This window comes from Silurus meridionalis, chromosome 17, assembly GCF_014805685.1.
Source record: "Silurus meridionalis isolate SWU-2019-XX chromosome 17, ASM1480568v1, whole genome shotgun sequence".
NCBI classification, from domain to species: Eukaryota; Metazoa; Chordata; class Actinopteri; order Siluriformes; family Siluridae; genus Silurus; species Silurus meridionalis.
In genome coordinates this window covers 7,108,475-7,129,082 of record NC_060900.1, presented here as the reverse complement: position 1 = coordinate 7,129,082, position 20,608 = coordinate 7,108,475, and the positions used below count along the sequence as shown (strand labels likewise).

The 20,608-nt window shown below is 39.2% G+C and overlaps 1 protein-coding gene across 1 annotated transcript; it reads right to left on the bottom strand.

Moving 5' to 3' along the window:
• Positions 1 to 229: 229 nt before the first annotated feature.
• LOC124399810 (proline-rich transmembrane protein 3) lies at positions 230 to 15,915 on the bottom strand. The gene is made up of 4 exons (XM_046871013.1): positions 15,599 to 15,915; positions 7,403 to 8,248; positions 7,013 to 7,315; positions 230 to 4,760 (listed from the first exon to the last, which is right to left on the bottom strand). Exons 2-4 carry the CDS (start codon positions 8,238 to 8,240, stop codon positions 2,785 to 2,787), a joined length of 3,117 nt encoding a protein of 1,038 aa, XP_046726969.1. The 5' UTR covers positions 8,241 to 8,248; positions 15,599 to 15,915; the 3' UTR covers positions 230 to 2,784.
• Between the last annotated feature and the right edge of the window lie 4,693 nt (positions 15,916 to 20,608).

Genomic DNA, 20,608 nt, shown 5'->3' with positions numbered 1-20,608 from the left:
CTCTAGTAAGAAAAAGAAGAAGGAGAAGAAGAGAAAGTAGAATAACAACAGGGTGCCTGTGTACCTTTAATGCTTGGCCCCCTCAAAAGAAAAATTTTTGCGATTTGGTTTCTGAAGAAATCTCAGCATTCTGAAGAAAAAAAACATTCGGCAGATGACAATAAGATTGTGCTGCTATAATATTGAAACTGTATCATTAAAAAAAAAAATAAATAAAAGTAGACAGAAAAAGTTTGTCATCAGTTTTAATCAAAACCATACAGGCATCAGCAAAAAAAAAGACATAGCTAAAGCAAAATAAGAGAGTTGTTTCAGTTTTTAAAGAAAATGATGAACTCAGATTTGTATGCATGCTGGCACAAAAATACATGTATACTGCACTAGGGCACCTAATTCCCTAATTCATAAAATACAAATAACAACGACAATGCTATCAATAAGAGACGAAAAGCCAACCCAGTATGAGTGGGATGGGGGAAACATTGTTATGGCACTTCATTGGTTCATATGACAGCACAAATAAAACAGTTATTTAAGCAGGTACATTCAGTTACACAATCGCATATTGACCAGGATGTGGAAACTCAAGCTGGTCAGTGCATTTTCACAGTTGCGATCCTTCCCGTGTCCTACTTAAGAGAATAGGAAAAATGTTAACATTGTCTGGGAAGATACTTAAATACAAGAGAAAAAAGCTTAAGTGCAAGACGGTATCATATATCTTTTTTTTTTTTACCTCTTTATTTAGCATTATGTTTTGGGATATATAATAACCCCCTCTTGTTTCTTTTTCTTACAAAACAAACACACAAACAAAATGTTTAAGTTCAAAAATCACTAGGATTCTTAATGATACACTTTTACGTATCTAAAAAAATAAGAGTCTCTTTAATGTCAGTCTTTCTATTTTGCCTGGAAATACAGTTGCCCTATTCAGGATTGTCATTCACAGTAAATATATTTCATGTTATTTGGAACATGACATATTCTTATTTACAAACCACAAAAATAGCAGTATTTACATTTTCCGTTTATTTTACACAGAACTTCAGAATTGTTGTGTGAGACACGAACTGCCCGATTGGATATGAAATTGTACATAAAATAAAATTTTAATCATTTTTTTTTAGAAGAGATAGTGACATTTATTATAAACATGGCAAATGACTCAACATTACATTTTATTATTATTTTATTATTATATTTTTATTAATATTAATATTATAATTATGAATCTTATTTGCCTTAAGTTGTTTCGGTTGCAGTTAAAATCAAAATGCTATGAAACATCATACTGTTGAAAGCTTATTCTATTCTGATCTGAAAAAAAAAAAATGATAACAAAAGTAAATAGATGTAATTTTTGTAAATGAACACACACTGGTCAATGTAAGGGGCTGTCATTATACGTTATACTTTAAAAGAAGAACATATATGGTATAAATGTCACAAATCGACTGAATTTTAAAATGTTTAATGTTTTTTCTAATGCAGCTCACAGCCTTAAATTAAAGATTTACGTCTTCGGTAATCTTTTTGCTTGCGTATGTTTTGGCTTATAGTGCAAGTCTGAAATAATTTTAACCTTAAAAATCATCTTGCACTCATCATGCCAAATATAAGGATCACAGTCAGGAACAGTGCAAAAATATATATATTCCTCTCAATTCTCTACTTAATGTTTCACGATCCCAATTTAAAATTTGCATTTGGCTATTAAAATCACAACTCTCTTTAGTATGTGGATTTAGCAAAAAAAAAATATATAATTTGTTGATACTCATGCTGAATTATACTTTGTGCAGAAAGAAAGAGCAACCAAAATGCAGCAATGCAATTTTGCAATTAATGCAACATTTGTTTAAAAACAATTATTTACAATACTAATGATTTGAAATGCTAATTAAGACCTGTTGCATGAGTCTTGCATTAAGACTGGAATGTCTGCTCTTACAATACAAGTGGTCATGCTAGTTTTTACTGTGTTCTATGTCATAACACTTTACCCTCAGTCAATGCCTTTTTTTTTCATAAACATAAACATGACCTCTAATGTCATAACAAATCTCTTACACTTATATTTATATAAAAGACATAAGTGCCTGGATACAGCATATCAGTCAGATCAATTTAAAAAAAAAATATAAAAATCATTCACAAACAATCTTAGTAAAATAACTTTCTATAACATTTTTTTAAAAGTGGCATTTGAAAAACAAACGTACCGTAATGTTACTTTCATGTAAATTAAATTGGAACATCAGGAACAAAAAAAAAAATTAGTTTTACAGGGACAATTTCTAATCTCAACACAGTCTCTCAGTCACCTTCAGAATGCAACTTAAGTCTCTGAACTTCAGTATACAAAACAAACATGTTTGCAAATGAATGTTTTGAAAATTGTTCAGTCATATTAAGCTAATACTCTCAGCCTATGTATAAATAATAAAAAATAATACAGATCCAGAAATTGACTATGATGAATTTCAGGAAATATTAGCTGTTATCATTTTTTAAACACAGTTTGTTGTTTCATTTTGCTCTTCAACCTTAAATATATACATAGGTGAGCCTAACAAATGGCATGAATAAACACCTTCAGAATAAAATTAAAATAAAAACAGTTCATACTGCATGCAAACCTAATGTGTTCTAAATGAAGTCCGATTTGATATTTCTGTTTTTAATCTAGGTCACACTAATCTGTAGTTAGTCCTTATTGTCTTTCAGGTACTGTCGGTTGGTTATTACCTAAGTCATTGGTCTTTGACCAATTAAAACAGTTTAAAGATCGATAATGTCACTGGTGACGCTCGCCGAGTCATCGTGCCGACTTACTCTCAGGTAGCTTCGCTCCTCTGCATTGTCTGCCCCCACCTTATCTAGGTCAGGAGTAAAAAATGGTCTGGTATCGTCTGTGCCTGGACTAGGGGCTCGACCCATACTGGGGGAAGGGTGCAAGGAAATGGGACAAGAAATGGATGAAGGCACAGGAGCTTGAGAGGTCCAGCGTGGTCCTTGATGTGTGGGTGTAGGAGGAGCTGTTACCTGCCGGCTTGGGACAGCGCTGGGAATGGAGCGGTTTAAGCCAGTGGATGACTCAGTCAGCATAGTATGCTCATCGCTGCTTTCCGAGAGCATAATTTGAGGATCGCTGTTCCTGCGCATCCAAGACTCAGGAGATGGAGGTGGTGATGGGGGTCCCAGAGGATGGAACAGACTGCCACCCCTTAGCAGATGCTCACGGTGCAATGCCTCATCAATACTGCGGGTCAGGTCAATTGGAGATGGAGGACGCAAGTCAAAGTCATAAAGTGAGATCGCAGACTCTTTATCCCGGTCCAGACTGCTGCTCAGTGAGCATTGGTGTGGTCGACTGAGTGCCTGCAACCTTAGCAGTGACCCAGATGAGCCTTCAATGCTTCTCTGGTTGCGTCCACGATTACTTTCTTTGGGGGGGTCACGATTTCTTATAAGGCTTTTGCTGATGTCTGCGCCTGAGCGTTCCTGCCCTGCCCAGTTATTAGGCAGCTCCCCTGACACCCCACCACCACTGGCACCTCCTACCCCATTGCTGTCAGATTTCCTACATGGCCTTCCCTTTAGGCTCTGCACAATCTTTGCCCAGCAAGTGTGTGTTTCTGAAGAATTGGAGGATGAGCATGGTGAGGTGAGGTCAACTGCAGCACCCTGTCCTGGAGCTCGCCCTGTCTGGCCCCCTCGACGTCTCCAGAAAACCCAAGAACTCAGCAGCAACAGACAGAATGCCCATGTAAGTTCAAGCAGCCGTGCCCAAAACTGAACCAGCCACCAAGACCAGCGAAAGTGTCGCCAGTCCCCAAGCAGTCCATACAGCCAAAAGCAGGTGTAAGCATGCAACAGACAGCACAGTGCACCGAGAAGCGCACCCCCTGCTAGCACACGTATCAGCACCCTCATCTTTGACCTACTGAGCCCTTTATCTCTACTGTGGCCGACCTGGACATTGGACAACCAAGGTAGTACTAAGAATATGTAACCCAGGCACAGTACCAACCCAGAAAACAAGGTAAGACTCTGCAAGACAACAGGTACAGCAGGCGACAGTGCAGGTGACAGCAGATCAGCAGCTAGCAGTAAAGTACATTGGAAAATGGCCATTACAGCTAGAAGAGGTGGGTGCTGTAGAGGTGGAGGCAGCAAAACTACCTCAGCTCCTTTTAGTATTAATACCACCATTGCACAATGTACCCATATTAACAGAGGCAATGGTAACGTGTATAGGGCTGTGATGACTGATAATGGCAGGAGCAGGCGAGAACCATAGGGATCAACCAGGAAGTAAATGGTTCGGACTACACCTGTGAGAAGCAGGAGGCCGTTAGCTAGTGCTAGAGCCCCACGGTGAGGGCAGTGCATGCTGGGAGCAAGGGCTAAACCCAAAGCGGCCCCAGCGGTGAGAAGCAGAAAGAGGGCAGCACAGCCAAATACGTGCAGCTCCCAGGCAAATGACAGAGTGCGGCTCAGGTCAGCCCACACCAACATGGTCCGATTTGAGGTGACAATTTCACTGAGTGTGTCTGGGGGTTCAGAAGAAGAACAGAGGCCCGAACTATTGGCACAGGAATTTGCAGGACGAGTGGGTCCGGGTTTAACTGATGGGATACTCCCCACGGATGGAGAATGCTCTTTTTCTTCAGGTCTTGCCTCATCGTCCATTGGTAGCAAATGTCCACGTCCAATGGGGAGGGAAAGAGTTGTGCTTTGAGAAGTGGTTGTACCTGTAAGAACAGAGGCAATTAAATGTGATTTATATTTATGGCATTTGGCACACACTTATACAGAGTGATGTACATTTATTTTATTCATACAACTGAGCAGCCATAGTGGTAAGAGCCTTGCTCAGTGGCCCAGGAGTGGCAGCTTGGTGTAACTGGGATTTGAAATCACAACCTTAGAATCCAAAGTCCAATGCTTTTACCACAATGCTACCAGTCCTACACCACCAAGCCATGTGATGATATGCAATATGAAATAGCGACATAAAGGGCAACAGTTTTACAATTATCTGCTTTATATGGATATGCTCTGCAAACTAGCAATTGTCCATTCAGCTGGATAACTGATTAAATTTCAATCACTGATTAGACAATATGAGGGTATTTATATAGCTTCTATATTAACACAACATCTCTTAACAGAACTACACCCCTTTGTTTAATTACTTGGGCATGAATCTAGCAACTACAACAATAGTTGTACACTATTTAATTTCAGACCAATTTAGAATTTAGTTGTCTTATGCTTATGCACAAAATTTCAAGAATATAGCGATAGACTAAACATTTATTCAAGCCTAAAAAGCTAGCATAGACAAACAACTGGTAACTAGCAATACACTCGTGGGCTTAAAGGTTGTTAAAACTATCACTTATTCATTAGAGAGTGATGTATCATTCTATTTTAGCTATTGCCAATTATATTTTTGCCATGATTATTTTTGTTATTGTGTTTATTATTTTAGAATTTTGTCAGGTTTTACTGAAAAATCCTATGCAAATTATTTTTTCAATTCCTCACGCCCTATGCTCTCATTTATGAGTTTCAAATGGCAATGGTTAGGTAACATACTGTTATTCCCCAACAGGAGGTCAGAGTGAGAAACAGGGGTGTGTATGACAGCCTGAAGGGTTTTACAGAAAGTATGAGCATTAAAACGCACTTGGGAACTAACCAGGAACAGCCTGGAAGATTTTTTTACTGGAAACATGTTTTGCATAACATAGGTTTGAAGGACTGTTAAGACGGGTTTTTTTTTTCCAAAACTAACTTTCACTGGAATCATTCTACATCTCTTATTTTTGCCTAAGATTTATAATCAGAATCACATAATCTCTGCACAAAATATGATGATAAAGATTGTGGTTTTGTTTGAAAATAAGTCTTTAAAACAAATTGAAACTGATGTTTTTTTCTAAAGTTTATAAGACGTTGTCTCGAATCCCACACACACACACACACACACATGCACAATGAAAATAATAACAGATGACATGCTTAAGTAAAGATTAGTGAAAACTGTCTATTCCTACAAAAAAAGAATTATGTGCTTCTGAATCGTCCAAAAACACATAAAACCATATTTACACAATCATATTTAGAATTAATGTTGGCACGTATTCTTACACCAACCCTTTTAAGATAACAAATGTTAAAACAGACATGCTTTTAGTAACATGTATTTCCTGTAGCTCATTCCTGCTCCTTAACAGTAGGAAGCCCAGATGTGCTGATCAAGTTTCACAGCTGAAGGCATTCACACAAAACACCATCTTAAACCCACACACTCTCACTATTTCACTCACTTCAACCACCCTGTTTCACCTGCATCATTCACAATTTTTTGTTGTGAAGGTGTTTCGAAATATGGTGATAATTCACAGAGCAAGCAACACGCTCTAAAGCATTTGAAGCAAACGATCTGGCTGGCATTTGTACTACTACTTCAGATTCTGCACCACTTTGTTACACTTGTCTCCTCCCTTTGTTGCACCCAGTTCTCTGTCCATCTGGTTCTCATCACTCTCTGAATTCCCTCGAATCACTCCCCTGTTCTCCTCTCTATTTCCATTTACAAACCATCCATTTTTTGTGTTCGCAGTCTCTAACGGTAAAACTTGACAAGCTTTCGTCCTTGCTCACTTCATCCTTTATTGCTCTTCTCTCTTCTAGCTGTTTTTGACTCCCCCATCCCTCTCTTTCATCCCCTCCCATGCATATTTTCCCCATGGCTCTGACTTGTTTCTTTTCTGCAAACATGTACTGTTTCCGTCCTCCTCTTTTTATCTCCGGTTCTCTCTATCTCTCTCTTGCGCCTATTTGTACCTTTGAGCTTTGTCCAAACATTTCCCGTAAGAAACCAGCTGCATAAATAATTCCGCTTCATGCCAACTTGTTCATCATCAGTGGAGCCATTGTTTTCTTACACAGCCAAGAACTACAAAACACATGTGAGTTTTCGACTGACACATACCTGCTGTGCTTTGTAGTTTGGTTGTGCTTTGTGAAGGTTTCATCTCTGTTTTTTGTTGACTGCTTGTGGTAGAGCCTGCTCCTTGAGACTTCTGATTGGTTGTCGTTCTTGTGCTTGCTAGCTGTGTTGTGCTTTTGGGCTGTGGTGTAGTCAGACTGGCTAGGGTTTCTCTCTGTGATGGTATCCTCAGATGGAGATCGGTCATGTTGGTATATAATAAGGTAGTGGATCCATTATGTGATGGTGAAGGTGATGGACTTTCTTTTGACGGATATCCTGTTGCAGTGGTACTGCCTTGCTCAGCTGAAGAAAAAAGAGAACACAATGTGGAATAAAAAAATAGCGATATCACATCATACAGGAATTGAAACATGTGCAATATTTTCTTACCCCCCAGATCAACCCCGGTCGTGCTCATCGTATTAGCAACCACTGGCAAATATACAGATGTTGTTGGTTTCTTGTTGGCCAGTGTATTAGTGGAGGCTTTGCCCTGATACACTAAGCCAACAGTAGGCTTTATAGTGCTGGACACAGTTGTTGCAAAGGTATGCAGCGCCTGGGCTTGGCCAGTATCAGAGTCAGTGATTGAATTTACTAAGCCCTCTACAGTGGGGAGTAATACTGCTGACACTGACAAATCTTCCTTATTGGTGTCGGTAATTTCTTTTTTGGGCATTTTCTTTGCTTCTACTGTTGTAGTTCTGCCAGAATCTAGTTTGATGTGTATAAATGTGGTTGTTTCCTTTTCAGAAAAGCCTCTGATCTTTTGAGTGGGTATTGTAGTAACTGGGGAATTTTGAGTCGGGCTGGGTTCAACTTCAGTTCTGTTTTTTGGTGATAGGGAATGTGCTGTAAGGTCAACTTTCATGTATATTTTTGAAGGCTTTGTTGGTGTCTCCTCCACTGTATTATTTATAGCCTTAGGTTGCCCATTGAGTATAGTGTCTCCTTGCTCATCGGTTCCAACAGAAGCATTTGTGTCTGTTACGTTGTCTGAACCCAGTATATGGTCAGGAACTTCTGTCCAGTCTATGGAATAAGAAGGCCCTAAGCTCTCTGGAGCAGGCGTTCTGGTGTTGCCATCATACAAGGATGAGTTTACATATACTTGGCTTGCACTTGGCTGGACGAAAGCAAGAAGCAAGGGGATCGTTAGCAGAAGCGCCATGGAAATGATCTGCCGTCTGAGGTCACACCTGATCAGCAATTGGCTGCAGTGTTCCATGTCGGCTCCTGTGTAGAAACAAAGGTAAATTTGTTTAAAAAAACAGATATGTACACAAATGCAAATACATGTGGGATGGAATGGCAAATGCATGAAATCATTACAGTGGGAAGCTCTTTGTCATCCATCAAATTTAGTTTATGGAAAGTGTACAAGAAGGGTGTAAGGCAATACTGAATGCATTAATGGGTGTAACTTTTTTTAATGAACAATAACACTATGCCCCTGGAAACAACGGAAAACACTGGGAAAAAACACAAATATAGAAATGGCAGCACTATCAACACAATCTGTAAAATCTGGTTTCGAGAACAAACTCTGTGTCAGTTATTCGGCTCGGACAGGTTTTACTAAAGCCGTTGTACGGTTTAATTTATTTTTGTTTCCACTTTGTTTGTCCTTGTGGTGTCCCATCCATATACTGCAGACCAACCAGGCATAACTTTATAGCCACCGATCAGGTATAACATTATGACCACCTGCGTAATTTTGAGTTGGTCCCCTTTCGCTGCCAAAACACCCGTCGAGCATTAACAACAGGAGCTTATCTGTTGGATCAGACCACATGAGCAGCCTTCGCTTCCCACGTGCATCAATATGCCTTGTCCGCCCAGGACCTTGTCGTCGGCTCACCACTGTTCCTTCCTTGGACCACTTTTGATAGATACTGACCACTGCAGACTGGGAACAGCCCACAAGAGCTGCAGTTTTGTAGACGCTCTGACCCAGTCGTCTAGACATCACAGTCAAACTCGCTTAAATCCATACGCTTGCCTATTTTTCCTGCTTCCGACACATTAACTTAGAAGATAGAATGTTCACTAGCTGCTAAATATACAGCCCACTAATAGGTGCCACGATAAAGAGATAATCGTTGTTACTCAATCGCCGGTCATGTTGTTATAATGTCATAATGTAATGCCTGGTCGGTGTATCTGAACAATATATTCATATTCAGTTACCTCCCTAAATCACACTCCCAAAAATTTCAGAATCATACCAGGTCATCTGTATTGCATATACTAGTATAGGTGTAATTATATGAACATAATGAACGTAGCTTGCTGGTAAAAAAAAAGCTATTTAATATTTTCATATGCAACACATGTTCTTGGCGTTTACTGGTGAGTGAAGTGGCTTTGAACATGAATAATCTCTAAACTGTGCTTGACTGGAAATGATCAACCCATACTTTGCATCCGAGGTAACCAACTGCATTGAAGGTAACCACCTTCAGATTAATAAAACATATCGCTTCTGTACCACAGGCTACTTTATTTCATTACTGAGCGCAAGTATGGACACAAAATGAAGCCTAGTTATTGGGCCTCATTGGACCTAGTATCCAAAATATTCAATACTTTTAAAACTGCACCATTTCTCACACTACTATCATAAAAATACATAGTGAATGCACATTTGGAAATATTATGTCTAGTTACGTTATTGGTAAAATCAGCATGGTTACATACCATTACCATACTGCATGAAATGAAATTCAAAGGACAGACAAAAACTCTGGTGAGAAACAAACTTCAGTGTGACTCGTTATAGCGCTTTGGCTTCACTAGCCTCTAAAAGAAACACTGCATCTGTTTTTTTACTCAGGGTCTTTCCCTGAGATTTGCTCCAAAAACCGTAAAACACCTGTCAGCAACTCAGTCCAACCTCTTCTCCAGCATGCATGACTATGACTCACTTCCACCCCCAAGTGCTGAATCACTATGAAGAAATTTGGTCAAGCATTTGGATATTGTACAGGAGTCTCTAGAGTGTCATATGAGAGATACAGTCATGGGGGAAAGCAAAGGAACAAGGAGCTTGAATTAATTTAAAAACGTAATGTAAACTATTCAGCAACATTACAGATATGAAAAGAGCCACAGAGAAAAAAGTGAGCTACTGAATGTTTAGACCACGGAATCAGTATTATGGTTTTATTCTGAGTAAAATGTAACATGGTAGAAAAAGCATGGTATATAAAGTAGGTAAACACGTAGTACAGCGGAAAAGCCGCTGATTTTTTTATGTTTCCTTGGCCAGTGCTGCAGGTCCTCTTGTTTCTTAACACACTTTGTATTTAGAGGAATGAGTGACAATAAAGATAAAAAAGATAAGTAGGAGTAAAAACATGGTAATAAAACAGGGAAGGCGGGGATAGGCCACAGATGAGAAGGAGAATGACTGCAGATTGGAATTCTGCCTATGCAAATTTCATACTCTTAATATTACACACTTATTATAGCAAGCTCAGAGGTGTGTGTGTGTGTGTGTGTGTGTGTGTGTGTGTGTGTGTGTGCTTTTACCATATTGTGTGGGTGTGTGTATTTACTTTGCCTGGAGAAAAAGGGAAAATCGGACTTTGTTCACCAAGCCAGATGTTTTTTTTTGTACTTGTTCCTATTTGTGCCTATGTGTTTATGTGATGCACATCAGCCACACGTGTGTGTGTGTGTTGTGTGTATGATGGGATGAAGGCTGACAATGATTAATGCTTAGCAGATGTGTCACTGCCACATTTACTGACTAAAACTCATTACACTGGAAACTGTCTGAACCTCTGTCTCGGTCTTACTGTTGTCTCTTTGTGTGTGTGCATGTGTGTGAGTGTGTGTCTCTATCTCTCTCTCTCTCTCTCTCTCTCTCTCTCTCTCTCTCTCTCTCTCTCCCCGTCAGAATGATGTAATGCCCCTAAATGCAGAATTTATAAAGATATAGAATAGTTGGATATTTCTGTCGACTGAAATGTCTCATAAGGTAGAAAGGCGTTGCACATTCTCAGTCATTTTTTTTTTACTTGCCTCAGTGTGTTACAGCATCACAGTGTGTTACACACACAAGGTGTTTACTGTAAAACATTCAAATGGCAAATCTAACATACTATACATATGACATCACTCTAGACAACTCTTACCTCTCAGTCTTAGACACACACACACACACACACACACACACACACACACATACACACACACACACACACACACACACACACACACACACACACACAAAATACAAGCATCAAATTCCTGCCTCACGGCCACATGGGCCATTTCAAATGTTTAAATGAGATACTTGTTTCTCTCTCTCTCTCTCTCTCTCTCTCTCTCTCTCACACACACACACACACACACACAGACTGACTCATTCTATGCAGTCTGATGTTTCCATTAATTTCAGTGAATGTTTCCAGGCAAGGACAGAGGCCTGTTTGTAGACAGTAGAGCATCAGAGCATGTGTGATGTATGTATGTATGTATGCATATACTGTATATAAATATAGATATAGATAGATAGATAGATAGATAGATAGATAGATAGATAGATAGATAGATAGATAGATAGATAGATAGGTGTGTGTGTGTGTGTGTGTGTGTGTGTGTGTGTGTGTGTGTGTGTGTGTGAGTGTGGAGTGGGGGTTTATCTGTTTAAAGTATAGGGCAAAGCTAACCAGTCAGCATATCGCTAAATTCCCTGGAGCTTTTTAAGATGAATGTGCATGGCTTATTTATGTAGGATTTGTGGGAGAGGCAATAGTGTATGTGCATGTGTGTGTATATATGTGTGTGAAAGATAGGGTGAAGGGTGGAGGGGTAATTGGTTGCTCTAACCGAAACGATTCCACCCTTCCACCCTTTAGGAATGTAAATAGTCTTTATTATCAGGGCAAAACCTGCTCTCTTGCCATCTTTAACGCAATGCAGACACGTAGACAAACGCTCAAGCGACGTATGAACCTAAATCAACACAGCATGTTTACCTGTTACTGGCATTTCCCCTTTCTAACTTTCTAAACTCTGTGGTTTAAATTGGTATCCCAAAAGCCTAAAAATAGAATAAATATAGGTATATAAACCTTCAACTCTCCATGATCTACCTGACTTACTTTCTGTTTTGTGGGCATGTCTCAGCTGGCACCCAATACGATTTTATCAGGTACTTATTGCCAAATTTACAGGCTTAGATTCTCATTTTCTTTCCTTCTATCGCTTTCTTTTAGAAAGAACATCTTCTGCCAGTGTTGTGCTGTCTGCCAAAAGATGAAATGTTACCCTATTGCCATGACACGCAAAGAAACACGCAAAATAGGTGAGGCCCAGTCTATCACATCAATAGGGCTTGAGACTGAATGCAAGGAGTGATATTCTGATCTGGTACAGAGTATCACTAAACAAGAAAGTCGATCCAGGGTTAAAACCAGGATATCAGGTTTTATATATAAAAAAAGGCTTTAAAGGCACGGTGTCTCTGATGTTTCACATGACTCAGCAAAACCATAACATCACTATAAACTTTGCTTTGCTTTGTTCAAACTTACATTGTTTAATTATGTAAATATTAAAATACATGCACTCCACGAAGAGACTACCCCTTTGACAATGCTACTGTGCACAAAGACAGCTCCATGAAGATATGGTTGTGGAAGATCTAAAATAGCCTGCTATAGAGCTCTAACCCTACTAAACACATTTGGGATAAACTGGAACACAGACTGTACCCCAGGCTTTCTCACCCTACATCAATACCTGACTTTATAACACCCTTGTGGCAGAACGAGCACAAATTTCCACCACCCTCTAAAATCTAGTGGAACATTTTCCCAGAAGAGTGTTTATTATAACTGCGAATGTAGAATGGAATGTTCAAAAGGCACATAAGAATCTTAGCGTCAGTTGTCCACAAAAAATTGTCCATACAGGTAGTCGTCGACTTACGACCTATGCAATTTACGACCACAATCGCTAGCCGCGGCGTACGTTATTTTTTACCAGCTTCCGGCATAATTTCACAGTACTTTACATATAGCCTACTCTACTTATCGTGTTACCACTGTCGTACGCCGCGGCCTGTCAGTCCCAATCGTGGTTGTAGTCGACGACTACCTGTATAGTGTATATGGTGTAGATGTAACCTCACACGAGGTGATTGTTAAACTCCTGATTAAAACTGATGACTGTAAATCATCTAAAGTGTCTGTCAAGTTGTTTACCTTCAGAGAACCATTTAAATCTTAAATCATTTTACCTTCACCTCCAAGTCAAGTCCAAAGCCCCTAAGCTGCAATTTCAGTTTTAAACCTTGTGTTAAATGGGGTTCCTGTGAAAAGTGATTGTATTGTAGCAGACTAGTGCTGAATGTAGTTTGCATAACTTTACATACAAAGAATATCTCAAATCATAAGTCAAAGACAGGTCATAAATTAGGGTTTAAAAAAGACAGGAGTCTACTACATGTACTACATCCATGGTGGTGTTCTTTAGTCATTTATATCTTTAGCTATATCCTGATCAAGTTTATGGATCTGGAGCAGGAATACACCCTAAATAGGACACTGGTACATCATAGGACCCCATGCATACACATTTACACCTAGAGGTAATGAAGAATAGCTGGATCATCTGCTGGAATGTTTCTGGAAAGAAACTAAATTCTTTGAAACCCCACATGTGAAGAACATGCAGAATTCTACATAGAACCCCAGTATAGACCTTGGATCCTGGAGGTAGAATGGTCTGCTTTGGGGTAAGCCAAATGATGATATAATGCCATTATACGATTATACAAATATATTATATGTCTAGAGCGATTAAATTCCTCCTGTTTTATAGAGAGATTGCAAGTGTTTGCATGATACTAAAATTGAATGACTATCCACTCATCAGTTTGTTAGCAAGCTAGCATTTTCAAACCAATAAAAACAAGCGTAGCAGTTGCATAACTAATATTTCCTCCTTGTTTTGTTTGACAACACAGTAACCTTTCTGATAGCAACAAGGATCTGGTCCTTCAAAAATGTAGGTTATTTAGCTGGATTTTACACTAGGGACATAGAACTAGAAGATGTAAATGCAAGGTTGGCACGTGGCACTGAGTAGACATGCCAAACCTGTTTAACAGTCTCAAAATAAAGCACCCCAAAGAGTAAAAATCCTTTTGGAGCATATGAGTGTAACTGCATCTAAAAAAAAATAACAGGACAGACCCAAACAGAATAACGAATGTTCTTGAAAAAGGCAATCGTCATGAAAACAAGTAAGACATTGCTGATACCAGGGCATATTACCTGGCAAAGCATATAAAGCTCAACTTCTATTCACGACTTAACAAATCACACTAAACCGCAACACTCCTGTTTTTTTTTTTCACTTGTACAAACAATCTAGAGAAAAGTGCAATGAAACATTAATATTTCATTCCAAATGATGTCAAATGATTCATTATTAATAAATGGATGAGGCATTTAAACTCATTTCTATAATCACTTATCTGTCAATCATCTTTTAATTCACTGTCGTAAATAATTAATGCATTATGCATAATGCAGTCCATGCTTATTATTTATCATTTTTAAAAGAATTGAAATCTTTTTAGTTTTGTTTTGAGGTTCATTTCCTTATAGTGCTTTTTTTTCATTGAAAAGGAAAGTTGTCTTAGTTGTTCTGTACAGTAACATTGAAAAAATCATCACGATAATATTGTGGATCATGATGCAGACTGGAAAATATCATGATATAATATTTTTTCTAGATCGCCCACCCCTACAGTCAATGCACCATAGTGTTGCCCAGTGGGGTGTCAATTCAGTGTTAACTAAAACAATTTAATCCTGCTTGCAGGCTAATATCCAAAACTAAGGAATGGGGTATGTATCAATGCAGCAGTGTTTTTTTTTCATCTTTGAACTGTAAAATGGGGATGCACAGCAGTGATACAAGTAATTTCTATGAGCAATTTGGGATTCATTGTCTTGCTTGCTAATAATTAAAAAAAACATAGAAAAAGACAGGCTTCATGAGCTCACACTGACAGATCTGACTCCATGCAAAAGGATTTTGTAATAAAGAAGAATACATGAGAAACGTGGGAGAGTTTTTGGTCTCGCGAGAAAGAAATGAAAGCGCGCGTGCAGTGGAGAAATCTTTTTTCAAGTCTGGTGTAACGTTACATACTACAGACATGTATCACTTTTTTTCATTCCACATGTTGCTCTGTGGTTTGCGTTTTTCTAATAGGAAAGAAAGAGGTATAGGGATTTATTGTGTGTCCATCGCGAGACATTGTGCTCGAGCGCCAATCCTCTCGCGCGCTAGAGCGATGCGGAAATCTTTAACGCTTTAAACCAGCGTGGTGCACGTTCACTACGTCGTGTTTTTATTAACCCCTATTGGTTTATCATTGTCATTATCCTCATCCTCATCATCACCGTCATCATCATCATTCTTACTAGCTGCAGAAATCAAGATGGTAGTCTGCAGAAGGGGGCACGCGCACTGATGTACCCAGGGGGGGATCGACTGCGCATCTGATTTCCTCCACGCGCCGATCGCATAAGACAAACACAAAGTGATCCATCCTACCTGAACTCCTCGTGCGTGGTCAAACAATGAAGTGGTGCTGTTTTTTTCTCTGTTGTTGTAGATGTTTATTTGGTGATTTGCCTCCTACTGTTGCAAACGCGCCGACGTCGCGATCGTGTTGCTGAAGGTGAAGTGAAACCCTGGCGCTGAGGGCGCTGAGGGCGCTGGGTCAGTGGCGTCCTCCCTCCGTCCGGCTCTCGCTGCTACACTCATCTCTCGTTTGCTCGTTAAATCGTACACAACTGCCTTCACTGCGTGCCTCGGTGCCTCTCATTCTGACGGACTTCACGTATGCGCAGTGACGTTCTTGGCAATGGCGCAGTCTGAGCGTGTGAAATGGGGAATTAGCGTGCGCGTGCGAGCGCGCGCGAGCGAGCGAGAGTAACGTGAGATCAGATCGAAATTCTACACGCAGGTTTTCCTTTACCGCTTTAACACACACACACACACACACACACACACACACACACACCAGGTGTGTAAATTCAATGCATCATAATTTAATTCACTATACACACGTCAAACATTGTACAGTGTTAACTTAATTTAACCAGCCAGAAATACACACCCAGCATTTTTAACCTCAATTATTTGTTATCCTTCACCTAAGGTGTTGTATGTGTGATTGTCTTTCACTTTCAGTGTGCAATCGTTTGCATTAATGGGCAGTAAAGAAATAAAATAGAATAAAACAACAAACCAAGCCTCAAATAGCAAGACCTATTAATGGGAAGTTGTAGCTCAGTGATTTAGGCTCTGGCTTACTGATTGGAAGATTGGAAGTTCAAGCCCCAGTATCTCCAAGCAGCCACCCTTGGGACTTTGAGCAAGGCCTTTAACCCTCTGTGCACCAGGGATGCTCTATCATAGCTGACCCTACACTCTCACCCCAGCTTCCTAACATCGATGGGATATGTGAAGAAAGAATTTCATTGTGCTGTAAAGTACACGTGTCAATTTAAAAACACCCTTAACAGCAAGACATTGATGAGAAAATAGACAAGAATTTAACAGACATATAAAGTGATGCTCAGTATGGGATAGATTTCCTCTTTGCTTTCTTTAAATGTGGATAAACTTGTTTCAAAGAGATTAATGACTTTAAATCATTATCATGATTTTGTTTTCACATTTCACTGCAGCAAAAGGAAATGAGCAAAATGGTTGAGGTTGCCAGAGTGCATTTGTTTAATTCTTGCTCATTTTCTGACCAATAACAACAATTTGTTGTTAAGGCCCTGTTCAGTATTTTGTCATTGTAAGTAGTGTACATTTCAATTGTTTTAACATTATATTGTACACTATATTCACTAAAGGATCACAACAAACCTTTGATAGTACCACCAGGGCAATAAGGAAAAGTCACTTTATTTCTCAGAGTGTAGCTGGTGATTACATGTGAACAGCAGGTTTATACAACACCTTCTTTTTTTTTTAGATTTTACGAGCAGTCAAGTAGCACTTGAGTGCTAGACATGGACTTCAATTTGACTGGATGACTTAGAATATTATACTCTGTGATATCTTTAGTATAAGCTGCAAGGTCAGAAATGTACAGGCAACAGTTCAGTGAATTACTCTTACTAGTATTACTACAGTCTACAGAAAAGGAAAAATATAAAATTGAAGCATCAGTGGTGGCAACAATGGTCTTTGTTCGGATGTTAATTTGGAATGGAGTTGACTGTAGAGATTGGAGACTCTTACCGTACATTTATTCTTTTGGTTATCATTTAAGTAACCTACTAAGATACAGTTTCAGTATACATGGGGCTAAGATTCTTACTGAAGAGCCCAGCAGAGGTCAGGTGAGGTGACGTGTACTCAGACTTGACTTTGAAATTGATGTATAATGACATTTTTATCATTTGTCATGTATATGCATTACATACTACATTAACACATTAGTAATTACAGAGGACCAATCAAACATTCCTCATAGTCTGCCAATATCAGGAACTTTGGAAAATGTTGATAGAAAAGCCAAAGGTGAATCACTGGCAAAGGTACATGCCAAAGAGCCTGTCAGCACCACATGCCATTACTGACAATCACAGAATAATGAATAATTTATGAGAATTCATCATTTGGCAAGAGTTTAGGAACAAGTGATACTGACAGAAACCTAAAAAAACACATTGTGTTGTAGTTACTGCCTGTGTGGAGCTTTACGTGTTCTTCTTGTGTTAGTGTGGGTTTCCTCCGGGTTCTCTGGTTTTGTCCTACTTCCCAAAAACATGTAAAAAATGCTGAAGTGGCTAATGCTGGGTTTGAATGATTGTCTGAATATGTATGTATGGACTGCCATGCCATCCAAGATGGATTCTCACCTCACAACAAGTGTTCCCAGAAGAGGTTTTGAATCCAACCTGAAGCCAGTAATCCACCTCAGTATTTAGCTTTTTAACAATTTACACACCTTGATCTAAAGCAGTAAAGTCTATAAATACTTTTCATCTTTAATTGAACACACACATACACAAATAAGTACGAACATGCTCACAGACATTTACGGTATATACACATATTCATCTGTGAAAAAACAGACATGCAGCCACATGCAGTGAAAGGCCATGGCATCTACAAGCTCCCATTTAGGTGTGAGGATTTCCGTAACACCATTACCACTGGCACTGTACATGCCAGGAAGATGAGTCCACTGTGGTAGTTAATGACAGAAAGACACAGATTTTGAAAGTGCTTGAAAGAGGCATAATAGTAGACCTTAATGTGCGTTCACACAGAGACACAAAGAGGGGATTCAGATTAAATCGTACAATCAGTGACACAAAGAAGTACATGGGGCAGATTGATTAGCTACACTGAAGTTGTGTTTATGTATGGCAGACCAGAGAGAAAGAGAGACTCCTTCCGTGTCTTTGTCTCAAATGTACAATGGCCGTGTTGTTCCCACACCTTGCGGTATTGTTTGGCGTGTGTGTGTTAGACAGAGGGGTCTTTTTTCGAATCCACCCTTGTGCTGACTTGCATGTCAATGTCGACATTGACATTGCGTGTTCAAACAAGTTTAGTCTCAATTTTTCTATAAGTAAGTACAATCCAAGAAAGTTTGGACAGTGTGTAAAATGTAAATAAAAACAGAATGCAATAATTTGCAAATCTCATTAACACAGATTTCATTCATAATAGAACACAGAACTTACCAAATGTTTTACCATTTGGTGGAAACAATAAGATATTTATTTTTTATTATTATTTGGTGGCAGAATTTGGGATAGGATTGTGTAGCATCATTTAACAACAGTCTATATCTGGGAACTGAGACCAGTTGCTAGAGTTTTAGGAAAAGAATGTTGTCCCGTTTGTGTCTGTTTCAGGATTTTAGCTGCGCAACAGTCCTGGGTCTTTTTTGTCATATTTTTCATTTCATGACATTAAAGTTTTCCACTGGTTCTGGGCTGCAGGCAGGCCATTTCAGCACTCAAACTCTTCTACAACAAAGCCATGCTGTTGTGATAGATACAGTATGTAATTTGGCATTGTCTTGCTGAAATGCTTACACCATCAGAGGCTTTTTATTTGAAGCACAAAATATATGATGCATGGAAGAGTGGGGTAAGATACATGTGTATTTACCCCTGTTATAATGTTTTACAGAATAATTATGTGCTGTTGACACTTTATGATAAAACAAACCCTTACCCTCATCTTTGAAGGCTACAAGGTTATTCAGAGTGTACTCACTAGCCCATGTGGTTGTATTCCTCTCAGTCCTAATGAGATTAACATAATCTGACTGTGGATTATGGAGGAGGTGTTTGGCTGTAGGGTCTGAATTGACTCAGAAGGTGAGTCACGATGGCTGTCCTTCCATCTGCCTGACTGAACTACAAGATACAGTGTGACAGCTCTGGAGAATGAAAACCATGTACCATGTACTTTATCATTTTAGCGTAATAGCAGCAGTGTTGGAAAGTAGTAGTCATGTTACTGCAATTTAGCACATCGTTCCTCTGCATGAGCTCCATTACTCCATCTGAAGTCACCTACTGGGATGGTAATCAGTTCAAGTCGCAGACTTAATGAGAATCGGGTGGCTTGATCTCTGCGGTACTGAGTGAAAAGTGCAAAATATAAGGGAAAAAATCCCCTACACTGGGCCCCTAAACGCCTGCAGCTAGGGTTTTTTTTTTTGTCCAAAGTTTTTTCCCCCAAATTTTCTAAAGGTTCAATGTTTTAAATTGTTTATTTTTTTTTACAATTGTTGCTAATTAATTTAGTAAAAAATAACTAGACATTATTGTATAATATTTGAATAATAAATGGCAAGTTTGTTAGGGAATAGATATGACAGGGTATGAATTGTGTGTGTGTGTGTGTGTGTGTGTGTGTGTGTGTGTGTGTGTGTGTGTGTGTGTGTGTGTTTGGGTCTATGCAAGTGACAAAAGAATGGGGTCAATAAAAAAGCAATAATAAAAAACGTATTCACAGACCTACACAAAAACGCCCAGCAGTACGAGCCCACCAGCAGTGTGTGACACTTACACACACATCTGTTAGAAACCGCACTCTGAATCTGCCTAGTTAGAGAGAGAAAAACAGCTTAAGACAGAACAATCAGACTCACACAAAGATACGCTATACTCCTACCAGGAATGAACACGCACATACACACTAGCATGTTCTAGAAAAAATAATAGCCATCTGGTAGGCAGACAGGGCCTTATTCAGTAATATCAAGCAGGAGGTACCAGGATGGCAAGAGCAGAGGACTCACAGAAAAAAACCAACATGTCTCAATTAGGCAGCTGACATTTAAACCACAGTCAGTACAGGTGGATTTAGTTATCCCAAATCTCAACTGAAGAAAAAAATTCTCCTAGAACCACAGTAAAATAGCATTCAGACCACAGCAGAATGAAGCATTGGCACTGAAAACCGGTGGCAAGAGTTGAAGAGAGGAGCGTATGTAAGGGCCAAGAATGTTTGAATGTTCTGCATGGCAGTCAAGTTTTATATCCTTTGCTGTGTGTTTTTCCATCACATTGT